The sequence below is a fragment of the Kryptolebias marmoratus genome, linkage group LG2 (genome assembly GCF_001649575.2).
Source record: "Kryptolebias marmoratus isolate JLee-2015 linkage group LG2, ASM164957v2, whole genome shotgun sequence".
Taxonomy (NCBI): Eukaryota; Metazoa; Chordata; class Actinopteri; order Cyprinodontiformes; family Rivulidae; genus Kryptolebias; species Kryptolebias marmoratus.
In genome coordinates this window covers 27,846,905-27,862,313 of record NC_051431.1, presented here as the reverse complement: position 1 = coordinate 27,862,313, position 15,409 = coordinate 27,846,905, and the positions used below count along the sequence as shown (strand labels likewise).

The 15,409-nt window shown below is 41.3% G+C and overlaps 1 protein-coding gene across 5 annotated transcripts in view; it reads left to right on the top strand.

The window, feature by feature from the left end:
• fat3a (FAT atypical cadherin 3a) overlaps positions 1 to 15,409 on the top strand; it is a 131,613-nt gene that overhangs the window by 59,989 nt on the left and 56,215 nt on the right. For 3 of the 5 annotated variants that reach the window (XM_017432163.3, XM_017432161.3, XM_017432160.3), the window contains exons 6-12: positions 707 to 917; positions 1,872 to 1,940; positions 6,136 to 6,275; positions 8,707 to 8,982; positions 10,521 to 10,731; positions 10,821 to 13,549; positions 13,919 to 15,290. In XM_017432163.3, coding sequence (XP_017287652.1) covers positions 707 to 917; positions 1,872 to 1,940; positions 6,136 to 6,275; positions 8,707 to 8,982; positions 10,521 to 10,731; positions 10,821 to 13,549; positions 13,919 to 15,290 — 5,008 coding nt within the window. The remainder of the gene's footprint in view (positions 1 to 706; positions 918 to 1,871; positions 1,941 to 6,135; positions 6,276 to 8,706; positions 8,983 to 10,520; positions 10,732 to 10,820; positions 13,550 to 13,918; positions 15,291 to 15,409) is intronic. The other 2 variants (XM_017432164.3, XM_017432162.3) reach the window with 1 other exon arrangement.

Genomic DNA, 15,409 nt, shown 5'->3' with positions numbered 1-15,409 from the left:
GAACAACTAGAATCCTACATCAGACCAGAATGGGACAACATTCCCCACAAAACCTCCAGCAGCTGCTCTCCTCAGTTCTTAGATGTTTATAGGCTGATGCTGAAAAAGAGGAGAGGCTTCACAGTGAGAAACATGGACCTGGAACAACTTTTGAGATGTGTTGTTCCCCTAAAATTCTAAATTACTTTTATTTATTTTATTTTTTTTTCAACATTTGATGTTTACTTTGTTTTTATTTTGAATAAAATTAGTTTCTGAAATTTTGCAAATCATTGCATTCTGTAAAACAATTATACTATACAATTATACTACTATGCTGCTACTATATGTTTGTACTTTTTCTTTTAGTCACTCTCCAGTGAGCACACAAAACCCCAAAACCTAATGAAAAGGTGACTGCTTTACCACTAAATTATGAATCCTTTAAAAAGTAATTTATATCAGTTTAAATTTTAACTGTCTTACATTTAGTATTTTCTTCCTACATGAAAGGGATCTGTTATGGAAACCTGCTTAAACCAGGTTAAGTTACCAGCCAAGGAAAACCAATAAAGGACTGAGGCCAAAAAAATACTGTTGTTACAACCAAGGAACAGTGTTAGAAACCTAAATGATCTCTGTCAGAGTATATCGTGTCATACCGTGATGGAAATATATTGCTTAACAGATGGTCTTAATCTTAGCGTTTTTGTGCTTTCATGTTCAGATCAAGGCATCAGACAATGGACGTCCTCAGAAGTCCTCAACAGCTCGCCTGCACATCGAGTGGATCCGCCGATCACCTCCATCCACTCTTCCTTTGCGTTTTGATGAGCCGTTTTATAATTTCACCATCATGGAAAGTGATAAGATGGCTGAGATTGTGGGTGTAGTGTCTCTGCAACAGAACACAGTCCCTGTGTGGTTCGATATCACAGGTAAAAGTCTCCCTGGATGTGAAGATGATTCTCAGTGGAGGTTTTGTGCATGGGGCAAACATTGTTGGTGTGTGTGAGATTCAGCTCAGATGTTATGGCTTCAGCACAACATAAGAGTGAAATGTTAAATAAGGCCTAAATGTCAAAACATTTTGACAAATTTGTTGCATTTTATCTTGCTGATTCTTCTTATGTTTGAGTGCATCAAGCACTTCATCACATCAAGTCTCTTTTTGCATCAGGTTGATATTTTTCCATACACTCCCTTCCTCTTTGATACATAATCAAAAACCATGAGTATGTAAATTGTATATTGTGACAAATGCATATAAGGAGCTTATATTTTACATTATTGGCACATATTATGGATCAATCCAACAACCCCGTGGTTACTTGACCTCCACTGCCACCTGAGCCGCACCTCTCACAAGATGTTGCTTTTAATCAATTAAATCCTTCTGCTCTTAAACTTTCCTGCTTCAAAGTTCCAAATTAAGACATTTAAACATAGAACTTCTACAAGATCATTTTGTTGGTTTGTTCTTGTACTTATTATGTGAAGTGTTCTGAAACAGCAGACTTCCTGGTGTGTAATCTGATTACTTTTGGCGCATAAAGTCCCACTAATGCTGAGCACTTCAGCACAAATTGCTGCCAAATACATGTTTTTCAAGAACACGCAGAAAGGAAGTCATGAATCATTTGGATTTGTGTTCCTCTTGGTCATGAAGGCAGTAATAAACCAAACACCCAATTATAGCAACATACTGAGTAAACATATTTCCTGTAATAAAAATGTAGTCTTATACAGCATAGCAGAATAGGTTCTGTCAGTAGCTGCACCTGTGTGTGTCCTGTTTACTCCTTCTACTTGCTGATCCTTCTTTAAGTATGTATATCTGTGCTTTCTTCCTCTTTCTTTCTTCTCTCTCTTTAACGGTTCATGCCTGGAAGGTCCCAGGTCTTTTCGTGAGATGTTCTGTGTTCTGCAAAACACTTGTATAAGGAACTGTTCCTCAGAAGGTATTTTTGCTTCCAATTTTCATTTCACTCATCGTTGTTGTTCTTCAACTTCTCTTCTTTTCTTTTTTATTTTATTCTATTTTATTTCCTGTCACCTTTAGTCCATCCTGATTCTTGTGATCCTTGCTCTCGAAATGTTTCTGTCAGTGGCTGAATGAATCTTCAGCTTCATCAGTTTGCCTGAATGTGTGTGTTTGATTTGAGTTTTATTGTGTGCATTCACATATGAATGTTTTATAGTAACTACTTGAATAATGCTGCCTGCCAATGTAAACTGAAATCATGCTTTATTAGAAATGTATCACAACACAATAATTTTTTCTTACTCCACAGCAGCAACCCTTTCTTTCCTTCCTGGCAGCTTTGTCTGATGACCTGCTGTTAGCAGCAGCTACACACACATTGTTTATGGAGCCATCCATCCATCCATCCATCCATCCATCCATCCATCCATCCATCCATCCATCCATCCATCCATCCATCCATCCATCCATCCATCTTCTTCCGCTTATCCGGGGTTGGGTCGCGGGGGTAGCAGCCTAAGCAGGGAGACCCAGACTTCCCTCTCCCCAGCCACTTGGGCCAGCTCCACCGGGGGAATCCCAAGGCGTTCCCCTGCCAGCCAAGAAACATAGTCCCTCCAGCGTGTCCTGGGTCTTCCTCTGGGCCTCCTCCCGGCAGGACATGCCCGGAACACCTCACCAGGGAGGCGTCCAGGAGGCATCTTAATCAAATGCCCGAGCCACCTCAACTGGCTCCTCTCGACGTGGAGGAGCAGCGGCTCTACTCTGAGTCCCTCTCGAATGACCGAGCTTCTCACCCAATCTCTAAGAGAGAGGCCAGACACACTGCAGAGAAAACTCATTTCAGCCGCTTGTATTCGAGATCTCGTTCTTTCGGTCACTACACAAAGCTCGTGACCATAGATGAGGGTAGGAACGTAGATCGACCGGTAAATTGAGAGCTTCGCCTTTTGACTCAGCTCTCGCTTCACTGTAGATGCTGCACCAATCTGCCTATCGATCTCCCGCTCCATTTTTCCCTCATTTATGAACAAGACCCAGAGATGCTTAAACTCCTCCACTTGGGGCAGGACATCTTCCCCGACCCGGAGAAGGCACTCTACCCTTTTCCGGCTCAAGATCATGGCCTCAAATTTGGAGGCACTGATCCTCATCCCAGCCTCTTCACACTCGGCTGCAAGCCGCTCCAGCGAAAGCTGTAGATCACGGCCTGATGAAGCCAACAGGACCACATCATCTGCAAAAAGCTGAGACACAATCCTAAGGTCGCTTTAAGGTACTCCGGGCGAATCTCATCCACCCCCAGAGCCTTGCCACCGAGGAGCTTTTTAACCACCTCGGTGACCTCAGCACCGGAGATTGGAGAGCCCGACCCAAAGTCCCCAGGCTCCGCCTCCTCAATAGAAGACGTGCCGGTTGAGGAGGTCTTCGAAGTATTCCGCCCACCCACCCACAACGTCCCGAGCTGAGGTCAGAAGCACACCACCCCCACTATAAACAGTGTTGATGCTGCACTGCTTTCCCCTCCTGAGACGCCGTATGGTGGACCAGAATCGCCTCGAAACTGTACGGAAGTCTTTCTCCATGGCCTCTCTAAACTCCTCCCATGCTCGAGTTTTTGCCTCAGTGACCATGCCGCTTGGACTGCCGGTACCTGTCAGCTGCTTCTGGAGTCCCACAGGCCAAGAAGGCCCAATAAGACTCCTTCTTCAGCCTGACAGCATCCCTCACCGCCGGTGTCCACCAGCGGGTTCGAGGGTTGCTGCCGCGACAGGCTCCAACTACCTTGCGGCCACAGCTCCAATAAGTCGCCTCAACAATGGAGGCACGGAACATGGCCCACTCTGGCTTAATGTCCCCCACCTCCCCTGGAACATGTTCAAAGTTCTGCCGGAGGTGGGAGTTAAAGCTCCGCCTGACAGGAGACTCCGCCAGACGTTCCCAACAGACCCTCACAATACGTTTGGGCCTGCCAGGTCTGACCGGCATCCTCCCCCACCAACGGAGCAAACTCACCACCAGGTAGTGGTCAATTGACAGCTCCGCCCCTCTCTTCACCCGAGTGTCCAAAACATGCGGCCGCAGATCAGATGAAATGACAACAAAGTCTTAATCCTTGTCTTAAAAGTAGACAGTGTTTCAGCCTCACATACAGAAACTGGAAGTTGGTTCTACAAGAGAGGAGCCTGACAGCTGAAGTCTCTTCCTCCAATTCTACTTTTAGAAACGCTAAGAACCACAAGTAAACCTGCAATCTGAGAGCGAAGTGCTCTGTTAGGAAAACATGGAACAATACAATTTTTAACCCTTAGAAAGTCTGTTGGGTAAAAAAAACGGACAACGTATGTATTTTGTTTATTTTTATTCACTTATTTGATGTTGTCAGTTTACACCACCACTCATAACAAATCCTAAAAATCTTTGTGAAAAATTTTAATTTGTAAAATTTGTTTCAAATGTTCCTGTTAACTCCCACTCTTTTTACTACCCTTTAATGTTTGTTCAGGAAAAACCGATCAATTGAAACTCATTTTAAATGTATTTTTTTGATCCCATATTTATCATATCATAGAACAATGCATTCCTTTCAGTTTTAGTCCCATTTTTAATTCTGATTCCTCCACTTGCACAACAAAAACAGAAAAAAAGCTATTGGTTGAAAAAAAAAACAGTTGGAAAAAAGCAATCTTGCTAACATTTTTAATAGTCTGATCTTTTAGTCTCGTGCAACTTTTCTGTCAACCATTAGTGGGCGCTTAGCTCCTCTGGTGTTTGTGTCATTTCTCTTCTTGCCTCGCTCAGGTATTGATCTATATCTCTATTAATCTTAGTCACCATGATGCCTGATCAAGCTTTCGAGTTGTTCAGAGGCAGATGATTGGCCCATAGTTCGATGGGTTTGTCCTTTTATGATGGTCCTTTATTCTCAGGACTGTCTTAGCCTTCAGTCAACCACTCTGGGTGGATCCCTTCCATTAGCGGCTGGTTCATTTGTGCTGGTAGGTGTTCATGGAGAGCAGTCAGTGTATTTAGCCAGTTGGTGTAGATCATGTAAGGGCGTTTGACTCTGCCTTGGATGCCCCTATGCTCCTTCCATCTTCTTTACTGTTACTGGTCATTGCACAACTGTTGTTTTGGCTGTGTTTCCTACATGGTTTTTATTTTACTGTTCAGGCATGATTTTGTTTGTTTAGGAACAAAGGAAGAAACGCCAGTGGTAGTTTGTATATTATTACAGTAAATGACTTCAGTGTGCTGTGCTATTGCAATGACTGTTAACAAAGATACAAAGCAACATGTAGGTGAACAGGGAGAAAGTGCCGAGGAGGAGGAAGGGTTCTCTGAACAAGCTTGACAAAGACGGATGGAGACAAGTGTTGCTGGGAACACACAATGTGCCTCGGGTGAATGGTGGCAAGCTGAGGTCACGGATTTATTGGACAGGGATTCCAGAGAGTCTACTTCACACACACACGCACGCACACATACACACACAAAAACACCATGAAGTTGCTGTGATGTTGTGTTTCTGATTGGTGGTCTAATAGATAGTTTGATTGATGGCTTGATTGATGGCTTAATTTATGTTTTTTTTTGTCTGATCAATTGTTTGTCTGATTGATGGTTTTACTCATAATTTGATTAATGATTTGACTGACTGTCTGATTGATAATTTTATTGATGGTCTGACTGATGGGCTGATTGATTGTCTGTCTGATAGATGGTTTGACTCATGGTTTGATTGATGGTCTGATTAATGTTTTTATAGGAGACATGGAGTAGGGGTTATGTTTGTGTGTCGGAACTGAACCCTATCAGCAGGCATGTATTAGTCTTTACCACACGTTTTAAAGTATATTAGTGAGAAACATCAGTGGTCCTCAGTTATGTATGTGCCCCTCTCTGATTTGATCACTGGAGCTGCTCAGTCAGGTGAATGAAGATCATCAGCTTGTTACCAAAATAGGCAGTTCAAGATTTTATATTTGACACATTTGGGCATTTTACCATGGGGTCTCATATGAATATAAAATAATACTACACCAAATGAAAGCAGTGTCCTACCTGCTTTTATTTTCCACACTTTCATTTATTTGTAATTTTCAGAGTATCAGTCTGTGGTTTTCACTGTGTGCTTATTCCTCTTAACAGTCCTTCTTCTTCTGGTGCAGGTGGAAACAGTGACAGTGCATTTGATATTGAAAAGGTTGTGGGTACCATCATAATCGCCAAGCCTTTGGATGCTGAACAACGCTCCTTCTACAACCTGACAGTGTTGGCCACAGATGGCACTAACACTGCATATACACAGGTAACCCCTCTATCAATAACATATTCTATTGTTTTAACACATTGTACCCTTTTCAACGCTGTTCCATGAGTTTTAACAGAAATATCAGTCATCCGTTAGTCAAACAAGATAATAATTTTTAGTTCTGTCTTTAGAGAGGGATTCTTTGCAGCTGATTTTAGGAGGCCTAGTGAGACACTAAATTCAGCTTCTTCTGTTGTCCTTTGAAATCTTATGTACACTAATTCCACTCAGTAAATTTAAAGGATAGTATTACTGTGTAATGAACCCTAAAAGACCTATCCCAAATGTTCACACAGAAACCTAAGCTTAAACTAGTACTGAGCTAACTGTAAAAGAGAAATAATTTGACTGGCATTTGTATTTTAAAATACTTAAAAGTTTCCTCATGTGTTGCAAGCAACCCATGTTATTAAAACAAGGCCCTTCAGATACATTTACAACACTTAGTTTGTGTGAAAGATTTATCATGATGAGAGGCAATCGTATTTACATTTCAGGAGAGGAAACAAAAGAAGAGGGGCAATCTGTTGCACTGCTGCATTCACAAAAAAGGTCAGGCAGGTCAGAGAAAGGTATAATTCATCCTTAGTTCCAGTGATGACTGTCAAAAATTATTACATTTTACTTTCAAATGTAAAACATTATGATTATAGAACATTTTCATAGATAAAGCATCAGATCTGGAGGTTGACAAAGTTAACACAAAGTTATTTTTAAACAACCTATGTTTATCACACATTGTGGTTAGGTTGCACCTACTACACTCTGACCCAGTCTACAGGATCAGTATGGGTGAGGGGTGAGTTATTAACAGAAAGTAGGAGGATCCAATGATAGACAAAATGTCTCTCATTGATTTTGAAACACCATCCTGAATGTGATTCCTCCCTGATACAGTTAGCTGTTATCCCTGCAGTTTCTCTGTTCTTCATTTGTTCAGACCTGCAGCTCACAGTGAGGAAACTTTTTTTTCTCTTTCTGTCACTTTTGTGCCTGATGTGTTTGTGACAGAAAGTCATTTAGCTTTAGTTTATTTTTCTGACAGTAAACTAACATCTGTGTAACATTTAGTGTTGGAGTAAAACTGTGAAAAACAATTATTCTCTCCAGAGCAGCTCAGACCTCCCCATGTCAGTGATCTTATGAACTAACAGGTCTGACAGATTCTGAGATGGAAAGATGCTGTGAGTAAAGGCTGTAAAAAGTCATTAATAGTTTGAGTTTTTATAAATTCTCCTGTTTGCCTTCTGGTTTTGTTCTAATGTGGACATTAAAATGCCTCCATTCAGCAGGCTGTGAGCATGACATAGTTCATTTGTTGTCCATTGTTTTATGTTTCGTGTAGATTATGTGGCTTTTTTAAACTGTGAAGACGTGCTACCTGAAATTTCATGTGACTGAAAAGTCATAATAAGTTTTAGAAATACAAAAGGGTGTTTGCAGCCTATGTCCTTCATAGTATTGTGACATATGGATTGAGTCCAGATTAATTTATCAGGTTTTTTCTATGTTTATTATTTTCTCTTTTATGGGAACAGATGATACAGAAACAGAAGAGAGGCGAACTTACAGAAAGTTTTTATTGTTATCAGTTTTGCTTGCAAACTGCGTCTAAAACACATCTGATTGATCTGTAGTTCAAAGTGAGTCTTTGCTGGTTTTATGATCCTGATTTATCGTCTGTATGCTAAAATGTGATGCTCCAACTGCATCCAATCTCTGAATCCCTCAATATGTTTATTTTACCTTCTGATTGACAGTCTGAGTATTTATGGTTGTCATGTATGAAACACATTTTAAATAACATTAATCTCTTTGAAGAAGTTAGTATCTAAAATAGTGCATTGGCTCATTAGCTCAGTAGTCTTAAACTACTTGTTGCTATGTAAGTTTCCCACTGAAAAAAAAATAATTATCTATTAAATGCAAGTTCAACTTTACTGTTCAGATACTCTGATTGGAGCATTTCAAATTCTGAAGGAAGGCCACAGAATTATTGTAGAAATAATAATAATAAAAGATTCAAAAGTCCTATTTATTTGTAAGGGATTGTGAGGTGACTGATGTGATAACAAAGAACACAATATGGCCTTCGTTAAACTTAAGGATTTCATTGTCAGCTCACTGTATTATACTAGCTGTGTTAAATGCACAAAGAATAAGGCATGGACATATAAGCAGGTGTTAGTGGTGTTGTGGTAGAGAGTTAAACAAAAGGGGGCTCCAAAAAAATGATCCAGTTAATAGAAACAAAGCTCAGTTGTATTGAAGTTTGTTGGTCATAAACCTTTTGAGTCTTTTAAGTTTCAATAAATATTGTACATAAAGTTAGTAGGAACATTTCTGCTAAATGTTAGCTGGTTTGCGTTTCAAACTACTTGTGCAAACTTCCGTCAGTCATGTTCTTTTTCACCCTTTCATGTTACAGATTCACATTACTGTTTTGGACAACAATGACAACGAGCCCATCTTTTCCCAGCCAATCTATGAGGTCACTATTTCAGAAGATACATCACCCGACACAGAGGTGGTCCAGATTCTGGCATCGGACCGAGATGAGCATCACCAGCTCACCTATGCTCTCTACAGCTCCATAGACCCAAACAGCTTGCGTCTCTTTCGGATCCACCCATCCCTGGGCACCATCTACACCTCTCAGAGACTGGACCATGAGGCCTGCGCCCAGCACATTCTCACAGTCATTGTAAGGGAGGCTCTGTTTTTGTGTGTAATACTCAGGTCCTCTGCTAAAACCGATCCTAAGACAGAGAGCTCAGATGTTGTACCTAAATTTCCCCAATTGTATAGTTACAGTTCCTGTTCAGCTGCTGTTAAATCAACCCTGTGACCAAGTTAGGTTGAAAAGTTAGGCTTTCCCCATCTGCCCTAACTGGTGACTTTCGTCAGTTATGTTTGATTAAGTGGCCAGTGTGCATTTATCTGTACAAAACTGAAGTCACTGAATGTTATAGAGATGAACTTGTTGCAGCCTCAAAAGCGAGTTTTGATTTGGTGATTTTTTATTTAGGCTGATTCAGATTTTTTTTCCAAATATTTACATTACATATCTTTATTTAATTGGTAATACTCTGAAGAAATTTGATTTCACTGTAGGACTGAAGGTTTTCTTTTTAAAGTGTTTTTGTAAAGAAGGGCAGTTTACGTTGACCATTGATTCATGAGAGCAAAAAAAGCTTAAAACATATAAACACACACACACACACACACACACATATATATATATATATATATATATATATATATATATATATGTGTGGTCAGATCATGGTGGCAACAGATCCTGGAGAGAATCTCAGATATCCCTTTCCTCACCGACACTTTCCTGCTCCTCCTGGAGAATCCCAAGGCGTTCCCAGAGAGGATATATTATCCCTCCAGCAAGCTCTGAGTCTGCCCCAGGGTCTCTTCCTAGAGAGACCTGCCTGGAAAACCACCAAATGGAGGCAACCAGGAGGCATCCTAATCAGATGCCAGAACCCCCTCATCTGACTCCTTTTGATGCAAAGGAGCAGCAGCTTCACTCCAAGCTCCTCCTGGATGACGGAGCTCCTGACCTTATATCTAAGGTTCAGCCCCGCTACCCTCCGTAGGAAGCTCAATTCAATTCACTTTAATTCAATATAATTCCATTCAATTCAATTCAGTACAGTTTATACTTATCATACACTGATAAGTATATCAGAGGCAGTGGAGGGTTCAGTGTCCTGCCCAAGGACACTTCAGTATGCTGCAGCAGCTGGGAATCAAACCCTCAGTCCTCTGATTGGAGACAACCAGCCTATCTACTGGGCTAAGTCACCCAGCAAGAGGGCTGTCTTTTTGTGGCTCTGTTAGTTGTTTGTGAGTATGCACCAAACAGCAGTTGAGATAACCCGGCCTTCTCTGAGTCCCTACATTGGTGTCCTGGAAGGGGACTTAATTGACCATGTGGGACCATGTGGGTAGTGATGGAATTACCTTGAGGGAAGTGACTGGGAGGAATAACATACCTTTTCTGAATCTTAGTACTGGTATGTTAGATTTATGTGCACAGCACGAGCAGTCCATAACAAATACTACATTCAAGTAATCTTTTTTTTTTCTAAATAACAATTAGTGTGTTTGCTTTATTACCCTTTTTAAAAATATCACAATGACAACACACCTTGCTGAATTAAAAAAAAAAAGTTTTGTTTTTTGTTTGCTAGGTATTTATTTATGTATTTTATTTTGCCTTTTTAGGTGAAAGACCAAGAGTTTCCATACAGAAAGAATCTGGCTCGTGTCCTAATAGAAGTGGAAGATATAAATGATCATGTACCGGTTTTTACTAGTGCCCTGTACGAAGCCTCAGTCTATGAGTCGGCTGCAGTGGGATCTGCTGTGGTCCAGGTTACTGCCATGGACAAAGACAAAGGCAAGAATGCAGAACTACATTACTCCATTGAAGCAGGTACGCATCACTAATAACTAAATACTCACGCCAGCAAATGTTAATTTTTATACTCTGCATTGATAATATTTTGTCATTATTTTCAACAGGGAACACTGGAAACGCATTCACCATTGAGTCAGTTTTAGGTATCATTAGAATTGCACGTCACCTGGACTTGTCCAGCATAGGCCACTATGTTATTACTGTCAGAGTCACTGACAGTGGCACCCCTTCATTATCCACAACTACAGTAGTGCGTATTGCTGTCACTCTGTCTGACAATGCTGGCCCAAAGTTCCCTCAACCTGAGTACCAGACTGAGATCAAGGAGAATGTAATAGTTGGGACCTCCGTCACCACAGTCAGTGCTATCAGCCTGTCTACCCTCACTTATGACATTAAGCAGGGCAATACAGAACAAGTTTTTCAAATAAATCAATATAGTGGCGTCATTACTACTCAAAGGCCACTAGACTATGAGACCATAGCATCTTATACCCTTACAGTCCAGGCTGCTAACATGGCTGGTATGGCCTCCAATGCTACCTTGTTAATCCAGATAGTGGATGAGAATGACAACCCACCAGTGTTTCAGCAGCATCACTATCATGGCAGTATCAGTGAGGTAGCTCCAGTCAACAGTGTGGTCTTAAACTTTGATAACTTGCCTCTAGTAATTAGGGCAACTGATGCTGATTCCAACCAAAATTCCCTGTTGGTCTACCAAATTGTTGAAGACACTGCAAAAATGTTCTTCACTGTGGACTCAGGAACTGGCTCCATTAGAACCATTGCTAATCTAGATCATGAGACATTTGCCACCTTTCACTTCCATGTTCATGTCAGGGACAATGGGAGGCCACAGTTAACAGCAGACAGTCCAACTGAGGTCACAATACAAGTGACTGACTCAAATGACTCACCCCCCTTCTTCACCCAGAGTACCTATGAAACAGTGCTGCTTTTGCCCACCTATGTTGGAGTAGAAGTTTTGCACCTGTCTGCTGTAGACCCTGACAGTGATGTTCCTACAGAGCTCACATACTCTCTGACTAATGGAGTATTGGACAACTTTGCTATTAAACCCTCCAGTGGAATTATTGTCGTAAAAAACAGCAGCTTCTCCAAAGAGCTTGTTCGCTTTAGTGTCAGAGTTTCAGATGGAAAATTCTCCAGCGCTGCTTTGGTGACTGTACTTGTCAAAGAATCTCTGGACTCTGGTCTCAGTTTCACTCAAAGCATTTACTTTTCTTCTATTAAGGAAAATGTATCCAATATTACCGAAGTCGCTGTCGTCAGTGTTGTGGGAAACCGCCTAAATGAACCGCTGAAGTATACCCTGCTGAATGCTGGCACACGTTTCAAAATTCGCCCAACCTTTGGTGTTATCCAAACCACAGGAATACCCTTTGACCGTGAAGAGCAAGAGTTTTATGAACTAATTGTTGAGGCAAGAAGGGAGCACGACCATCTGCATGTGGCCAGAGTTATGGTAAAAGTTCAAGTTGAGGACATAAATGATAATGCTCCTGTATTTGTTGGACTTCCTTATTATGCAGCTGTCCAAGTGGAAGCTGAACCAGGATCACCCATTTTCAGCGTCACTGCAGTGGATGGTGACAAAGGCATCAATGGAGAGGTGTCTTATTATCTTAAGGAAGATCATGGTCACTTTGAAATTAATCAGCGGACAGGTGCTATCAGCCTTAAGAGATCTTTTGAGTCTGATTTATCCAATGTGGAATACCAAATGATGATATATGCCAGAGATGGTGGTTATCATTCTCTCTCTTCCACTGTTGAGTTTCCCATCACTGTAGTCAACAAAGCCATGCCTGTCTTTGACAAATCCTTTTATTTGGTTTCTGTAAATGAGGATGTGGATGTGTACACACCCATTCTTAGCATCAATGCTACTAGTCCTGAAGGTCAAAACATAATCTACACTATTGTTGATGGAGATCCATCTTTTCAGTTTGATATTGGCTTTGATACTGGAGTCATAAGTGTAATTCACTCTTTGGATTATGAAACAACATCATCTTACCACCTGACTATCAGAGCCACAGACTTTCTGACCGGTGCCCATGCTGAAGTTAGCGTCGATGTTTTTGTTCAAGATATAAACGATAACCCACCTGTCTTCAAGAAGATGTCTTACAGGGTGGTGCTATCTGAAACAGCCATGATTGGAACGCCAGCCCTTCAAGTTACTGCCACAGACAAAGACTCGGAGAAGAACAATGCAGTTCGTTATCAGATTTTCTCAAATGTACATAACAGCACAGACTATTTTCACATTGATAGCAGCAGTGGATTAATTCTGACAGCACGTATGCTGGACCATGAAGTAGTCCAGGAGTACGACTTTGTTGTCAGGGCCACAGATAATGGTTTCCCATCACTGAGCAGTGAAGTATCAGTGACTGTTGTGTTGAATGACATGAACGACAACCCTCCAGTTTTTAACCAACTGCTCTATGAGGCATATGTGAGCGAGTTAGCACCAAAGGGTCACTTTGTAACCTGTGTCCAGGCCTCTGACGCTGACAGGTCTGATTTTGACAAGCTGGAGTACAGCATTTTATCAGGAAATGAAAGGATGGATTTTGTGATGGAAAGAAATACAGGAATCATCATGCTGTCCAGTCACCGTAAGCAAAGGATGGAGCCTGCCTACAACCTCAATGTTTCAGTGTCTGACGGGGTGTTCACCAGCACTGCACAGGTTCATGTTAAAGTATTGGGAGCCAACCTGCACAGTCCTGTGTTTGAACAGAATACATACGAGGCAGAGTTAAGGGAGAACGCTCCTGCAGGAACCAAAGTGATTCAGGTTAGTGCTTTCAAGATTCACAGAGATACTTATTGCCTTCTGCCAAAAGGTGAAAGCTGGACAATAATGTTTTTGCCAGTGTGTGCGCATGTGTTCAGTTCAGTCTGTCATCTCGTGAACCACTGGGCAGATTTTAAGCAAAGACTCAGGAATAGATTACTGGATGTAAATCTACAAGTGATTTAACTTTAGGAGTCAATCACATTCAAAATGGCTGCTGAGCTAATTAACTTTAAAAAGCACGCAATAAAACCCCAAAAGATATAACTCAGTATATTTTACAGGTATTAGCTAAAATTTGATGCGTAGAACCAACTGATCTTTGAAAACACATAAATGGTTTTAACGCACTGTTCTTTTTATTTCTAGGTGAAGGCAACAGACGCAGACCCTGGCATGTTTGGCCACATCACTTATTCCTTTGTTAATGATGTGGGTAATGACCAATTTGGCATTGATGCCATAGGTCAGATCAGCACAACAGAAAAGCTGGACCGTGAGGATCCATCCAATAAAGACATTGTTCTTACAGTGGCAGCTCAGGATTCAGGAGGTCGTGTCTCTTATTGCACAATACAGCTCATTCTTTTAGACGATAACGATAATGCACCTCGCTTTAGTGCCACAGAGTACCGAGCCTCACTCAAATATGATGTTATCCAAGGGTTTTTGATAACACAGATTCAGGCTCGGGATCCTGACTATGGCACCAATGCCAAAGTAATGTTTTCACTTTACAGCGAGGCACATGTCCCTGTAGCAGACATTTTGGAAATAGACCCAGATAGTGGTTGGATGGTGACTAAAGGCAGTTTCAGCCACTTGAGAAACTCTGTATTATCTTTTTTTGTAAAGGCTGTTGATGGAGGAAACCCAGTTAGACACTCTTTAGTGCCTGTTTACATTCATGTCCTTTCTCCTGATGCTTTCGTTCCTTTCTTTAGTCAGCATTATTACATATTTAACATACCAGAGAACACACCTATAGGTTCAGTCATAGGAACAGTTCATCTCAACATTCCTCCTGAATATACCTTGATCTCTGTAACCTTTGCCATTGTTAATGGAGAAACTGGTGAAAATAATCAAGACGGTGTTTTTATTGTGGAAAAGGACACAGGAGCGATCAAACTTGATAAACCCTTGGACCATGAAGTGATCAAAGGATTTTATTTTAAAATCATTGCCACTGCACAACAGACAAAGCTGGATTCCGTGACTTCTGTTGATGTTGAAGTCAAAGTGTTGGACCTAAATGACAATAAACCAGCCTTTGAGGCCAACTCTTACGTTACTACTGTAATGGAGGGAATGACAGTTGGAACCAAAATTATTCAAGTCAAAGCTCAAGACCCAGACTCAGGAGCCAATGGCCAAGTCACATACAGTCTTGGCACATCAATCCAACCAGAGGAGAGATCAGATACATTGGTTCATACCTTTAGCATTGACAGTAATACGGGCTGGATCTTCACACGCAAGGAACTCGACCATGAGACCAATCCAACCTACACATTCACGGTCGTGGCTTCAGATCTTGGAGAGACCCTGTCTCTTTCCAGTACCACCACAGTGACAGTGGCGGTGTCAGACATCAATGACAACCCCCCCAGGTTCATGGAGAGCCACTATTTTAGTTCAGTACAGGAAAGCAGTCCCCCCGGTGAAGTGGTGGCTATGCTGAATACCAGGGATGATGACAGCTCTGCTGTTAATCGACATGTCAGTTACCTCATCACTGGTGAGTAGGAATGTAATATGTACCTCTTTGTGTGTTATAACCAGGTCACCATACAAGGATGCTGATGTTCATAATACTGTAAAGCCAGTTTATATCGCTGAATCTGTTTTTATTACTGT